This window comes from Chionomys nivalis, chromosome 23 (genome assembly GCF_950005125.1).
Source record: "Chionomys nivalis chromosome 23, mChiNiv1.1, whole genome shotgun sequence".
Lineage (NCBI taxonomy): Eukaryota > Metazoa > Chordata > Mammalia > Rodentia > Cricetidae > Chionomys > Chionomys nivalis.
The window spans coordinates 851,265-866,072 of NC_080108.1; the positions used below are offsets into that span (position 1 = coordinate 851,265).

Below are 14,808 nucleotides of genomic sequence, written 5' to 3' on the forward strand. Positions count from 1 at the left end.
TCTGGCCATTGTCTGGTGCCCCATGGCCTTCCACCGCAGGGGAATCCGAATCAGGTGGTTCTCAGGTGGCAGAGGTGACAACACCCAGACACTTTCTCCACCCTTACAGGCAGCCTCCAGCAGGCATGGGTCAGGTGAGAGAGGGGAACCCAAGGTCTGAACCAGCCCCATGCCAGCCAGCTGAGTGAGCGCTGCGGATGGACGGACTGACGAGAGAAGAAGACAGACCCCACCAATGCGGGAGGAAGAGGAACAGGCACAGGCACGAAGGGTCCTTCAAAGTCACATGCAGGCAAGCAGGGTGCTGAAGAGGCGATCAGAGGTGTGACTCAGCAGACAGGTTAGACCCGGCTGCTTCTCTGAGGTTAATAAGCATTTATGCAAATGACCCCCCCACCTCTCCCGTCCCACCTCCAGCCCCACCCAGAGACATCACAGGCAGGGAGGTTCCGCTTACTTGGTGTCAAGCTCTATGAGATTGGTGTCTACTGGAGTCTCACTCTCTGGAACTGAACATACACAAGGCGTGTGAGGCACCCAGGGGTCAGTGGGGTGCGGGATGACAGGTGAGGGGTGGGACAAGGAACCCCCTCCCCATCCTGGGACTCTTCTAGCTGAGATGATGGGGAAGGAAGGTAAGTGGGAAGCATCCCAGGTCTTAGAACACCTGAGTCTTCTCCAAAGCAACAGATGCAGGGAGGGAGGCTTCCGTGCCCACTGAAGATCCTGCAGGAGACAGGTCTCCAGCATGAAACACAGTCGTTTCTTGCTTGCCTGAGTCCCACTCGCTCTAAGAAGACCGTTGTTGCAGCCCTGGCTGGCCTCAAATTTGTGGTCCTCATGCCTCACGCACCTCCCTTGGCTGGGATTGTGGGCAGGTGCTGTCATGTTTGGCTATTTTTCCATCTTGTTACCTCTCTGCATTCAGAATGCCGTCTGCGGCATTTCAGTCTATTTGTAGGCACAGACTTCATTTGTGTTGTGAACTTTAACACCCCTTCCAATGTCATGTGGCCAATCTGTTACCAATTTAAAACTTCAGCTGATATAGGAGGGACTGGGAAATGGTTCAGCAGTTAAAGAAGAACACTGGGTCTTCTGGTTGTGGGTTCAATTCCCAGCACCCACGGGGTATCTAACAAATCCATCTACAGTTCCAGTCCCAGGGGATCTGAAGCCCTCTTCCGACCTCTGATAGCACATACACTTGTAGTACACAGGTATACATGCAGGTTAAACACCCTTACACATAAAATAAAATGAAAATGAAAACCCACCCATATGGCCTGTCTTCCACTCCTAGCCTCCCTCTTCCCTGGAGGACAAGAGTCAGGGTTCTCCGTCTCCTAGCTGAGTCAAAACCAAATGTTTTGTGGGCCCTGCAAAAGTCTGGGAGATGGGGAAAGGGTGATCCTGGGCTGAGGGCTAACACAGAAAGAAGTGGGGTCCTGGGATAACAGGGAAGCTAGTAAGTCCCACCCCAGTGATCCCTGGGGCTCACTCACCTTCCCGATGTGGGGGCTCCTCTTTAGGCTTGGGGTGCATTAAGGTAAAAGGCAGCTCCACGGCCACATCACTGAAAACACAATCCCAACTCAGTGAGCTCAGAGGGAGCCTCAGGCTTCTAGAAACCTGCTGCTCTGTTCGTCCGAGGCCTGGGGAGGTTCGTGGGAAAGCAACTCCAGTCTTGCTAGCCTGACCACCACCTTTCCTCCTGTCTTCATGAAGAGATAGAAGCTCCTCTTCCTCCTCCTCCTCCTCCTCCTCCACCACCACTACCACTACCACCACCAAAAATAAAACAAAAAGGGAAGAAACAGAAATTCCCCTTGCTCCTAAGGATTGTTTGATCACCACGGCTGGGAGCCACACCCTCTAGGGACTCACACTGTGGTCAGTGGGTAACCAAGGTGGCCTGGGGTTCGCCATGACTTCCTGACATTACCCATCCCAGTTTTCTCCCAATCCTACCCATCCTATCTCCCAATACTCCCATTAAGATGCTCAGGTGACCCCAAGACCCTGCCACCTACAAGCTTCAGGGGTTCAGGCTCAGAGCAGCTGCTCCGTGCACAGATTCTAGCCCCTCAGATTGTGCATGTGAGAGCAAGCGTGGCCACCACTCGTCAGTGACCAGGCCTTCCCTGACCTCGTCCCCCACAGACAGGTTGAGGACAAGAGCAGGAATCTGCACGATACAAACTGTACCCAGCACTGTTCCAAGCCCCTCAGAGTCCATCCTGTACCCTCACAAAGACCCTAGTACTATGACAGCCTAGGCAAGGACCTGGAAGCTAAGGTATGTGTAGATTAAGTTTTGCCTCATGCCAGGTGGTGGTGGTGCACACCTTTAATCTTAGCACTCGGGAGGCAGAAGCAGGTGGATCTCTGTGAGTTCAAGGCCAGCCTGGTCAACAAGAGTTGGAAAGGCTCCAAAGCTACAGAGAAACCCTATCTTGGGGTGGGGGAAAAAAAGACAAGTTTTGCCTCAGGCTGCACAGCTACTAAGTGGTAAGTGAAGAAAGATTCTGGCTCCATTGTTCACCCCCTTAACCCCTGGACGATAAACAGAATTGGGAGAGCAATAAAAGTAGCCCTGGAGGCCCCTCTCTGCTAAGGGTGGCCTCATCCTAGAGCCCTCCTTAACTTATGAATGGTTCCAGAAGAGGCAGCCACATCTTACTGATCCTGGCCAGCTGGGAGGGGGGACAGGACTGGGTGTGGTGATGGGAGCTGGTAGAAGCCAGAGTCAATCAGTTTTCACATATAGGATGTGGTCGGCAGGACCTGGACACCGGCTTTGCCAGGCTGTGAGTAGTAAGGGCACTGCCGGCCCCCTTTTGATGTCCCAGTACCCTGCACAAGCCTGGCCACAAGTCTGGACTCAAACACGTTTTGCTGAATGACACTAAACAAGAAAATCACTTGGGGGCTGGAGAGATGGCTCAGAGGTTAAGAGCACTGGCTGAGTTCAATTCCCAGCAACCACATGGTGACTCACAACCATCTGTAATGAGGTCTGGTGCCCTCTTCTGGTGAGTAGGTGTATATGTAGACATAACGCTATATATAATAAATAAATAATCTTAAAAATGTTGACTAATAAACTATGAATGTATATGACATTAAAAAAATCACTCAGTGGGCTGGAAAGATGGCTCAGAGGTTAAGAGCACTGCCTGCTCTTCCAGAGGTCCTGAGTTCAAGTCCCAGCAACCATCTATGATGAGACCTGGCGCCCTCTTCTGGCTTGCGGGGATACATGCAGGAAGAATACTGTATATATAATTAATAACGAAATATTTTTTAAAAATCACCCAGATTTCGTAGGATGAGTGACACTACCGTCATGTGGAGTTTGTGTTATCATGTCTGGGGCACACACATTCCTAAATTACTGTCTGGCTGCTGCAGGGGCGATTGACTACAGTTAGCCATGAATTCTTAGTAGAGTAGACGTTTGAAAGCCATTAAGACTACATATCTCTGAAGCATCCTAGAACCCAGGTCAGTAATTCAGTTGGCCCTCCTAGGGCCACTGCCTGGATCACTGTCGTCTACAAAGATCCTGTCACTTGAGCGGGAAGAAAAGCGGGCTGAGGTGTTCTGCTCGGAGCCACATCTCCCCACTGCCCCAGGTCACTTCTAGTTGCAACGTCTCCCCAGCCTGTGAGCTGAGATAACCCCTGGATTCTTCCCTCCCAGCACCCTGTGGTTCTGGTCAGCTGGGTCTTTGACCCTAGACCTGCAGGGAGGTAGACAAGGCAGGGCACAGGAGGGACTTTACCTGGATGCAAGATCTCCCAACAGGCTGAGTGGGTCAGAGGAGGCAGAGGAAGCGGTCAGGACAGAGTGCGGGGGGGAGAAAAGAAAAAGGACATTGGTTCACTCTGCCACCCTGCCACAGAAGACCCAGGGGACACGTTCCCCACCCCTATGTGCTAACAACTCATCTAGGGCACTGAGGAGCGGGCTGGCTTGCAGAGCCCCTGGACCCCTTACATCTGTAAGGACTAATCTCCCACTCCCAGGCTATCTAATGGCAGAAGGAAGACTTTGGGGGTCACTAGGATGTGGGAAGACTGTGGGTTCTGCAAGGTCACAGAACATAGGGCTGACCACCATGTTTAGAAATGTATTATAATATGCATTCAGTATTAACACTGCCTGCCACACAGACAACATTCTCTGTTCTATTGAGACAGGGCGTGATACAGTCCAGGCTGACCTTGACTCCTTAATAAATGTTACTTAGTTCTTAGGGACAATTATTTAGGCCTCATTTTCCCCACCTACAAAAACTCAGTCAAGTTAGCAACTCTCCAATTCAGGTCTGGATTTCTCCATCTCCAAGAGTGGGGTGAGGGTCCTGTACCCTGAGATGTGAGGAAGGGCTTGGTAGCCCCTGAGAGTCACGGTACACAGTCTGAGGACACCCTGGCTCACACAGGCCATGCCCAATCCTCAGACCCAGGCCCAGGTTAGGCTAAAGAGAAGGGGAAAGGGAGAGAGATGGAGATGGGGAGGAGCCGCAGACAGTGGAGAAGGAAGAGGAACCAGGGTCCTCAAGTTCCACCTCCTCTATAGGAAGATGCAGTAGAAAAGTCAGGCAAACAGGCAAGACAGGGTGGGGTGCAGGGGCAACTGGACTCACCCGCCCCGAGACACCACCAGCTTCACTTTCACTTTGTAGGAAACGATGATGCCCAGGATCTCACGGTTGGCACCTTCCCTTAGCCTGCAGGGAAAACAGGGAAGCTGGTCCGTAGTTCCTTGGCAGATGGGATCTGGTTCACTGTGGCGGGCAATGGAAGGCACCCCTGTCCTTCCCTCTCCTGAGCCACTAGATCCAAGAGAGCTGTGCCCAGTGGACCAGAACTTGTAGCCTTGGGTTCTGCATAGGTCACTCCTGGTGGTTCTAGAGATTAAATTCAGAGCTTCATGTATGATGGGCAAGAACCCTACCACCGAGCTATGGCCCTAGACTTTTCAGGTCCACATTGGGCTATGAGATATCCTTGCTCTGTGGCCCCAGTGCACCCTCCTCCCTGCCTTGCTAGCACCACACAGTGAAGCGAGAGCAGGCTCTAACTGGTTTCCTGCCGTTAACTTCTCTCGCACGTATCTACGCTCAGTGACCCATAAGCACAAAGGGCCACACTGAGAGCTGAAAAGGCATGGTAGCTAGGAGTCGTGGTAGCACAGGAAGGATGTGTTCAGGAAGTGATGCCTCATCGGGGAAATCGAGGGCAGGACAAATATGAGTCAGGGTAGAAAAGGGACAAAGAACTTGTGGGAAAAGGAGAGCCTTGAGGAGCAATAACAATGTGATGGTCTAGCCTGAGCCAAGAGTCTTGAGCTGGGAATGGTTGTCTCAGATGCAACAGGCAGAGAGCCATATATCAACAGAGAGCATAAGAGTTTCCTACTGCCTGGACTCTTCTAGAGTGGGACAACCCTGAAGGCCCAGCGATACCCGTGGAACAGGAGTAACCAGATGACCTTACAGTACCTCACGGGGAAGGGCCCCCAAATCTATCTCCCCAGCTCACCACTTCTTCCCCAGTCTCTTCAAGCCCCTGTTTATCTCTTTCCAGGACCCTTCTAGAAGCCATTCTCTCCCCGCCAGCCTTGACAGCAGCATCAGGGACACCCCCAATTTGTCCAGGACTCTAGGCTAAGTGCTGCCAATCCTTGCAGGAGGTTTTTCCGTTTTGTCCCCCAGAGCCAAATGTTAGGGCTGAGTAGTCTTTAACTGGGCAGGAGGGAGCAGGGAGACAGCCTCCTTGGCTCGTCACACACTGGGGACCGTTCCCAGTCAGGACTGGCTGGGGAAAGAGCCTAAACCTCCTCCTCACAGTGGTGGGCTAAGAGGGTGGGGCCCATTGCAGCGAGGGCACTGGGAGCACGGGACTTGGAGGGGTCGGTTCTCACAGAGTGCTGGAAGCCAAATTTGTGTCTTCGTGCTTGAGTTTCCCATCCAGGGCCAGGCCCCGCTTCTCTCGGTTGTTGGCCAGAAAAGGAGTCAGTGTGTAGACCTTGCAGAATGTCGAACTGGGAGCCACGGTGTCACTGGGAAGGAAAGAGGCAGCATGAAGGTCACAGCCAGAAAACCCAGCCAAGACATCTGACCTGGTCCTACTCCAAAACTCCTTCTGTCAGCAAACCTCTGTATCCCAGATGCAGTGGGTCGCTCGGGCCAGGCCTGACTCTGGGGCCCAAAAGAGGCACAGACACACCACACATGGGCAGGGCTATCCCTAGGTTAGGAGTGGCCAGGATGCACATTTAAATGGCACATTTATCTTTATTATTTCTCAATGATTAAGTTTTTCTTTACATGCATGTGTGTGCTTCCATTAAGTGTATGAGTACTAACGGTCATGCAATGCCCTCAGAAACCAGAAGAGAGCGCCACAGCTCCTGGAACTGAAGTGATAAGCCGTTGTGAGCTGCCTGCTGTGGATGCTGGAAAATGAACCCCAGTCCTTCGGAAGAACAGCAAGCGCTCTTAGCTACTGAGCCATTTCATTTACTTTGGATCAGTGCATACAAACCATGAGCAAAGCTACTGAATGTCTGGAAGTCCCCACCAAGGTTCTACCATTAAAATTTTACTTGCTGTAATGCATATCTGCAAGCAGGTACTTCGGTTCTTTATTTTTGCCTGGTGCTGTTCCGGCTCCCCTCCCATCCATCTCCCACAAGACAGATACATGAAACTGACATTGGGGTAGCCCTGGAGTAAGCCCCAGATTTGCCTCTCTGGGTGGAGCCAGCCACGTCTCAACCCCAACCCCAACCTTACAAGAAAGCATGCTGACTGCAAGTCAGGTGTCTACCCTTTCTCCAGGCTGCAGAAGCAAGCATGCCACAGAATGCTTGGGACTGAGTGCTATTGGGGCTCTGGGTCATTTCACTGTACCCCCAACACTCATCAGAAATCTATGCTTTGTAGCTTTGGGCTTTGTTTCTAATCAATAATGGATATAAGAATATCTGATAATGCAGGAACATTTGTCTTAATGATAACATATCCATCTACAGGATACTAGAAACAATGTCAGAGTGGCAGGTGTGGTTGCTCACGCCTATACTATCAGTACTGGGAGAGCTGAAGTAGAAAGATTGCCATGCACTCCAGGCAAGCCTGGGCTACATAGTGTGTTTCAGGCTAGCCTGGTCTCAGAGTAAGACCTGGCCTCAAAAACCAAAACCGGGGCCAGTGAGGTCACTCAGTGTGTAAAAGCACATGCCACCTGAGTTCTAACCTAGGACATACGTGAGAGCTGACTCACAGAAGTTGTCCTCTGACTTCCCCATGTATGCCACAACAACAAGACCCTTCCACACCCTCTACTGTGAATGTCCAGAAGGTGGAGGCCCCGTCCCTCTGCAGGTTGGGAAGAGATGTCTGGGCCTTGGTGTCCCATTCCCCCATCTAGTCTCACCCCTCCGGAGCTGGCCTCCAACACACTTACTCAGCCTCCTCCATGGCCACGGGGCATTTGTACTGAGCTGTGTTGAAGAGACAGATGTCTGCATACTGCCGTACTGGAGAGAGAGAGATGGGAGTGGAGCAGGCCCATGAGTCAGGGAGCAGCTCCCAGAATGCACCTTAAGCTCCCTAGGGTAGGAGTGCTTAGATTAAGACGACTTAATCTTGCCAGGGTTTACCAAAGGCCAACACCCCAGCCTCCACCCAAAGTGAAGCCCCCACCAAAGCCCAGTCCCTCCCATGGCCAAGTCTTTCCTCCTAGGACAGCTTGGCCAGGGCCCAGAAAGCCTATGAAAAGAAGTAGCCAAAGCAATAACCCCATCGCCTGGGACACCAGCTTTGAACCACCGCTGGCTGAGAGCAGACCCATTCCCAAAGCTACTGACGGTCCTTCACAGACTTTTAACAAAGGGCGCGCCTACAGCTATTCCCACCCTTGGGAGACTCCCCCAGCTACCCGAGATTTTGATCTTCTTCACAGTCTTGTTGGTGTTGTTGGTGACGTGGACATTGACGCTGATGGGTTCTCCATGGTAATAGATCTATGAGGTAAAAGACAGGCAGGCATGGGCAGGAACAACACCTGGTTATTCCAACCTCTGCTCCCACTGGAATAAAAGTATAACACAAGCTACCAAGCATGTTGACCTTCAGGATCATTGTGGAGGCTTTCAAAGATGTCTGTATGAGAGGATGACATTTCAGGACTGGGGGATGGCTTGGTCAGTAGAGAACTTGGATTGCACACACACGGACCCGAATTCCACCTCCAAATACTTGGATTGCACACACACGGACCTGAATTCCACCTCCAGATACTTGGATTGCACACACACGGACCTGAATTCCACCTCCAGATACTTGGACAACATACACACGAACCTGAATTCCACCTCCAGATACTTGGATTGCACACACACACGGACCTGAATTCCACCTCCAGATACTTGGACAACATACACACGAACCTGAATTCCACCTCCAGATACTTGGATTACACACACGGACCTGAATTCCACCTCCAGATACTTGGATTACACACACACGGACCTGAATTCCACCTCCAGATATTTGGATTACACACACGGACCTGAATTCCACCTCCAGATACTTGGATTGCACACACACGGACCTGAATTCCACCTCTAGATACTTGGATTGCACACACACGGACCTGAATTCCACCTCCAGATACTTGGATTGCACACACACGGACCTGAATTCCACCTCCAGATACTTGGATTGCACACACACGGACCTGAATTCCACCTCCAGATACTTGGATTACACACACACGGACCTGAATTCCACCTCCAGATATTTGGATTGCACAAACACGGACCTGAATTCCACCTCCAGACCCATGTATAATACTGGATGTGGTGGCCCCTGCTTATAATCCCAGCACTAGGGAGGCAGAGACAAGAGGATCCCTGAGGCTCAATGACCAGCCAGTCTAGCCCAGTTGGTGAGCTCCAGGCCAATGACAGACTCTGTCTGAAAAGGAAGTAGACTGTGTTCCTGAGAATGATACCCCCAAGGTTGTCATCCATCTACACACACATGCATACACACACACGCACACACACGTGCATCCATGCACACCCACATACACACATGTGTACCTATGCACACCCACATACTCACACACCATAAAGAAAAGGAAGCTGGCATCCCCGGCTTCAGTTCTGTTCCAACCATTTGCTAAGACAACAATAATAGTGATGATGGTGATGATGACCGTGCAATCTTGGACAGGCTAACTAAGTCTCGGTTTCTCCTTTATTCAATATGAGGGGTTGGACAGAGCAATGTCTCAAGTCCCTATGGGTTCTAATGGTCTGGGTTTGCAGACACAGAAAGCTCTGGAAGATTCAGCGGAAGGGAAGAAGGGCTAACCAACTCGCTGAAGGATCTGCTCTGGATTCTCAGATAAGGGACTCTGCCACACCTTGTCCAGGTCCTTGCCTTTAGCTCCCCCAAGGAGGAGGGTCACACCCACACCTCCATCAGCTGGTTTAGAGTCCCCTGACTTCTTAAGAGTTTGTTGCCTTCTAGCTAGCTCATGGATGAGAGGGTAATGGCAAGGAATCCCTGGGTCCTACTCCCCGTCATCACCCCGGCTGAAAGGGCTGGGCTTCTCCACTCCGCCTGAAGCAGGCAGTTATCAGGATGTGAGGAGGAATGGCCAGGACCCTTCCAGAAGGTACATCGTTTCTGTCTGGTGGGTGTAGATGCCTAACTCAGTCAGTCCTTTGGACCTCCACAGGATTCCCCAAAACCCTTCAGAAAGGTCAGAAGGTAGTGGAATCTGAGGGATGTCTGAGTTGAAGACAACGGGTCTGAGACTCTTACCTCCTTATCCAGAGATGCCTCGAGGTGCAGGGGTTTATCTGACATAAGGAACTGCCTGGTGGTCTCGGCCGTGGGCTGAGGGCCAGGCCTCTCTGGGGCGTACTGAACCTTCCGGATGACTAGCCGCACTGAATTCCTAAGGGAGGTAAGTGGGGAGGAAGACACAGAGTCACCGGTCTCTAGGTTTTGTCTCTGTACCTACAATTCTCTCGACAGGCTCCTATGGCTCCCCAAAGCCTGCCAACCACAGAGGTTAGCCTGGAGGGCTTGTCACAATGTAATTCTGCTCAGCCTCCAGTATTCTGTCCCTGGGCCACCCCCACTTCATCTGGGTCCATGTCTCGGTATCTAGCACAATTGTAAAATGAGGACTCTTTTGCTTCTTGCCCCCTTTGTCTCCTGATAGCATATGCTACTGAGGACCAGAACTTCTTGTCTGGCTTGTCCACTACCATAGTCTCAACCCACGTGGCTGTACCGCCGCACGGCAGCCTATGTTAAAGACCTGCTAGGTGGAAATACGCAGATGGACAGGCCCTCATGAGAGGTGGCAGATTTCATTACAGGATGTAGATTCAGCCAGGGACGTGTGGGACAGTGGAGAGGTGACTCAGTGAAGCCCACAGGTAAGAAGGGTTCAGTGGAGGTCCCAGGGCTTAGGGTAGAAGCAAAAATGAACTGAACTGTTGAGGGGACAGGGAGACAGTTGCACACACCCTCAGTGACACACGAGAAATACCAGCACCCCCATTTCTCCAACAAGCCACCTCCATTCCCTGGAGTCTGAGAGTCTTGGTGAACGACATGGCCTGAGGAAATTACCTCCCTGTGCCTCAGTTTCTTCATCTGTACAACAGAGACAACTCCACTTAACCCCTTAGGGCCAGAACCAACTCAGCATTTAAGAACTGACAGCTATCTTATCAGTATTACTAGTGAGTCTTGGGAGTAGATTAAGATGTCCCGTGGGGAGAGGGTGAGGGTGTCGACCCTCAAGGTTGCCTACTGTTTGTTGTTCTGCTAAAGACCCCTCTCCTATTCCACAATGCTGTTAGGTCCTTTTCATCTGAGGCTTAAGGGGAACGTTGGGACGAAGAAGCAAGAGAGGAGTCTAATCCACCCCCACCCCATACAGGAGCTACCAAGTTGCAGCTTGAAACGATTGTAATACAGCCAGTCACCACCAGGTGGCAGACTCCTCCATATGAGGCTGGTGGACATCCCTCAGGGGCTGGTCTAGGGGCTGGACTTGGGATGCAGGGGCGTCAGAATTGTGGTTAAGGCCAGGAGACTAAAGGTCCTGAACCCCAGGGAAGGCAGCCGTGTGAGAGATCCAGGCCAGCTGCTTTCTTCTCTCTGCTGAGCAAGGCGAGAAAATGTCCCTCCCCTGAGGGCAGACTGAGAACTAAGGTGGGCGGGGGTGGGGGGGGGAAGAGTGGGGAGGCGTCTTTCTAACATCAAAACACTGCAGTCTGGAGGGAAATACAGAGGTAGGGATGCGAGGGAGGACGGGCTCGGGTCCCTCAGGCCGCCTCCTCCAGGAAGCTTACTGAGACCTGACAACCTTCCAGACTTCCCACAGTGCAACCCGCTCCTCATCATTCCTCTCTGGATCCCCCGCCTGTCCTTCCACCCTTCTCCCACTGGCATCCTGTGTACCTTTTGTGGATCTTCTCCTCCAGGTTCTCGGCACAGAAGGCTTTGACTTCGTAGTCCACACCACAAGCCTGTGAAGAAGGCTGTGCTGACCCCGTGTCATTGAGAAGCCAAGGTCCCCAAACACTCTCCCCCCTTACAAGCCAGAGTGCTGGGTGAGAACATAAACTTCTGCCACTTGAGGGCTCCTAGATATGGATCTGAAAACCTGGTCCAGTGTTGACCTTGTCCCAATGCTGCCCCCAACCCAGGACCTTCCCCTGTAGCTGCTCCTGCGAGCCCACCAGCCAACACCAATCACATTTGGGACCCCGGCTTCAGTCTAAGTGGATGTCCTCCTCAAGACAGCCATCAGCAACGTGAAGACCCTGTGCTGGATGTCATGGTGTCTCCCTCACTCTCTAACAATATGGGGAAACATGCTCACTGTCTTTGCTCTGAAGGTGGGAATGTGAGCTTTTAAAGTCTGGGGGTCCGAGACACTGCTGGGGTCACTTTCCCCAAACATCAGACATCCCAGCTGTAGAATGGCAGCCGTCCCGTCGCCAAATGAGGAAGCTAGGATCCACGCAAAGCCAGAGGGAGGTCCTCAGAATCTGTTGGCCCTGTGCAATCAACACCAGAGCCAGCAAAAGTGACTCAAAGGACCTGGGACACATCACCAGAGGTGGGGGCGAGGCCAGCCTGGATCTGCAGCCTTGTCTCAAGGGACTGACTGTCCAAGGGATATCAGACCCAGGCAGCTCCAACAGGTTCCAGATGTCCAAAACTCCATGGGGAGAAAACCAGAACCCTGGAGACATGAGAGTCTGGAACCAGAGAGGTAGTCTTCTTGGAGTGACCTACCTTTCCTGTGTCCTCAGGCCCTGGCTGCAACGTCACTGAGCATGGAAGGTTTGGAGGGATCTGTTCAGGGGACAAATAAAATGAGCTAAGCTTTCGCCTCTGCCTTGTCTTTCCCTGCACACCTCACTCCTAAACACCCGTCAGATCAAATCCCTGGGACACATCATCTCTCCTCCGTCAGACCAGGTCTTCTGGAAGTAAGATGTCTCTCTCCCATCAGACTAGGAGCCCCTGAAATAGACTCTTTCTCTCCCAGTCAAGTCATAACACATCATACTGCACACGGGGTCACAAGCAGACTGGGGGAGATAAAGAATTTGCTTGTTCTTCACCTAAGAGTTCAGCTCATTCCCGCCCCAGAATCACGGAGTCTGGGAAACATGAAGATGTGAACTCCAGAAGTGTGGAGTCTTGGAATGGTAAAGAGACATGGCAAAGGAATCAGCTGCGCATGTGGGCAGCCTGTCTTAGGGGAGATACACGGTGACTCAGGGCCAGGAGGAATTCCTTCCTTCGCTGCAACCACCCCTGGGCCGCCCTTTCTCTAGTAACTTGAATACGGGAAGGCCAGAAGAGCAGCCTAGAAGTGTGGGTGTGTGTGACATGTCCACAGTGGACAGAGATAAGACACATAACAGGTAATATAAGTGATAGTACCCAGGTCCCAATCAGGAGAGACAAAGCAGCTGCCCTCCTGGCTTCCCCACAGGCTTCCCCTGAGTGCACCCAAGAGGAGATGCCTGCTTCACTTGCTTCTGGGAGCTGACCTCGAAGGTGAAGGGATAGGCGTGTTCTCCCAGTTTCTTGATAAGCCGCTCCTGCAGCCGAGTCAGTGGCTTCTTGTCCTCAGGGGCCGGTGGGAAGGACTGCACGTTGGCCACAAACAGGTCCTTGCGAAAAGTCAAACCCAAGACATCCAGGTCTTCCCGGCCATACCGGAAGGCGCAGGTCAGCGTCACGTAGACTGTGAGGAGCAGGGGCACTGAGGAGGGGCCTGGGAGGGCAGCACACAACCCCCCCCACCCAGAGCTCCAGCTGCAGCCCTGGGGTTTGGCCTACTGGAGGCTACAAGCCTGTCCCAGGTTTAAGCGGAGAGGGTACACTGCTCTCAGACACAGGGTGCCTTCAGAGGCAGCCCTGATATGGCCTCTTAGAAAGGGGCCTCCTTCTGGGCAGTTCTGCCCTGCCCAGGTTGTTCCAGCCCTGGAGTGCAGAGGGGCAGAAGGATAGTCAGACAGCCTTGTGGCTGTGGTGGCTGCATTAGGCTGGCAGACTTAGGAGAGAGAGGGGCAGGGAGACAGCCTGGAAGGGACGCATACAGAAGACTATGTCTAAAAGACATGTGCTCTCAGCCCAGCCCAACCTTAACCACCCTAACCTTATACTCAGAACTTTTTACCTTTATCTTCTATAAAACGAGAGCCTCTCTCCTGCTCTTCTGCCATCTCCCCTGTGCCAAGCCTTGCTGCCTCATTGATGGGACAAGGCTAGGGGCCTAAGCTCTCCAACGGTGGGCACGAGGCAGGGCTGCTCTGTGCCAGAGACCAGAGTTCTTACTACAGTATGCACTGGTGCATTTAAGCACAGAACCAATCGAATGGACAGGGAGAAGCCAAGGGAGGTCACCAGAGAGCAGAGGATGAGGGAAACCCCCCCCCCCCCCGGCATGCTGTGAGGAAGAGAAACACAACTTACCTCGCCTTTCCTTGAGATATTCTGGATCCACCAGGACCACGCCATCTGGGGGAGACAATGAACAAGTCCCCCAACTTGACCTTCTCAACCCGAACCCCAAACATCCACTCACACCAAACCCCAAAGGTAATAAATAGGGTACACGGTCCACTGGGGTGCCACCCTCTGCAGGGTGCACACCCACGATCAGAGCCATTGACACCCCTATGGGAAAACACAGCTGTGGTCATGCACTATAGAACAATGTTTCAAAGGACAGTGTGTATGAGGTGTCTGCTGCCTAGGGACATCATGGTGATTTTGGTTTGTGTAAGCACACTCTGTCCTCCACACAGTGACAAAACCACATAAGGACAGTTCTCAGAATTGCCATCATTAAATGACTAATCTCGCCAAGAGCCTAACTATGGTAAATGGCCTTGAGTCATGTTAGGTCAGCTTAGTAATAAACAGAGTCTGCATGGGGCTTAGGAACTGTGAGGTTTTCAGAGCTTCCTGGATATTGGGGTGGAGGGGGGGTTGTCTATGAATCTGGGGCCCTGATCAGCAGCTTTCAACGCTCATGTGAGGACAGATGGGTAGTCTGTGTCACTGTGCTCATGGGTAGATTCTGTCACATATGGAAGTATTTGGACAGCTCCTGGTATGAGTGAGCATGACTGTCATGGTTTGGCTCTTAAATGTCCTCCAAAGGCTGGTGTCTTGAAGGCTGGTCTCCAAAGCAACAGTGTCCTGCCTTTGGGAAGTGACCGGATCAT

The 14,808-nt window shown here is 52.1% G+C and overlaps 1 protein-coding gene across 4 annotated transcripts in view; it reads right to left on the reverse strand.

Annotated features, from left to right (window-relative positions):
* Nucleotides 1-14,808, reverse strand: part of Arrb1 (arrestin beta 1) — a 70,988-nt gene that overhangs the window by 6,500 nt on the left and 49,680 nt on the right. For 2 of the 4 annotated variants that reach the window (XM_057755906.1, XM_057755904.1), the window contains exons 4-15: nucleotides 14,051-14,095; nucleotides 13,123-13,319; nucleotides 12,356-12,415; nucleotides 11,513-11,580; nucleotides 9,854-9,989; nucleotides 7,956-8,040; nucleotides 7,482-7,554; nucleotides 5,935-6,072; nucleotides 4,655-4,738; nucleotides 3,788-3,811; nucleotides 1,506-1,576; nucleotides 458-509 (exon numbers count right to left, since the gene is read on the reverse strand). In XM_057755906.1, the coding sequence (XP_057611889.1) occupies nucleotides 458-509; nucleotides 1,506-1,576; nucleotides 3,788-3,811; nucleotides 4,655-4,738; nucleotides 5,935-6,072; nucleotides 7,482-7,554; nucleotides 7,956-8,040; nucleotides 9,854-9,989; nucleotides 11,513-11,580; nucleotides 12,356-12,415; nucleotides 13,123-13,319; nucleotides 14,051-14,095 (1,033 nt within the window). Of the gene's footprint in view, nucleotides 1-165; nucleotides 305-457; nucleotides 510-1,505; nucleotides 1,577-3,787; nucleotides 3,812-4,654; nucleotides 4,739-5,934; nucleotides 6,073-7,481; nucleotides 7,555-7,955; nucleotides 8,041-9,853; nucleotides 9,990-11,512; nucleotides 11,581-12,355; nucleotides 12,416-13,122; nucleotides 13,320-14,050; nucleotides 14,096-14,808 lie in introns of those variants that run through there. The other 2 variants (XM_057755907.1, XM_057755905.1) reach the window with 2 other exon arrangements.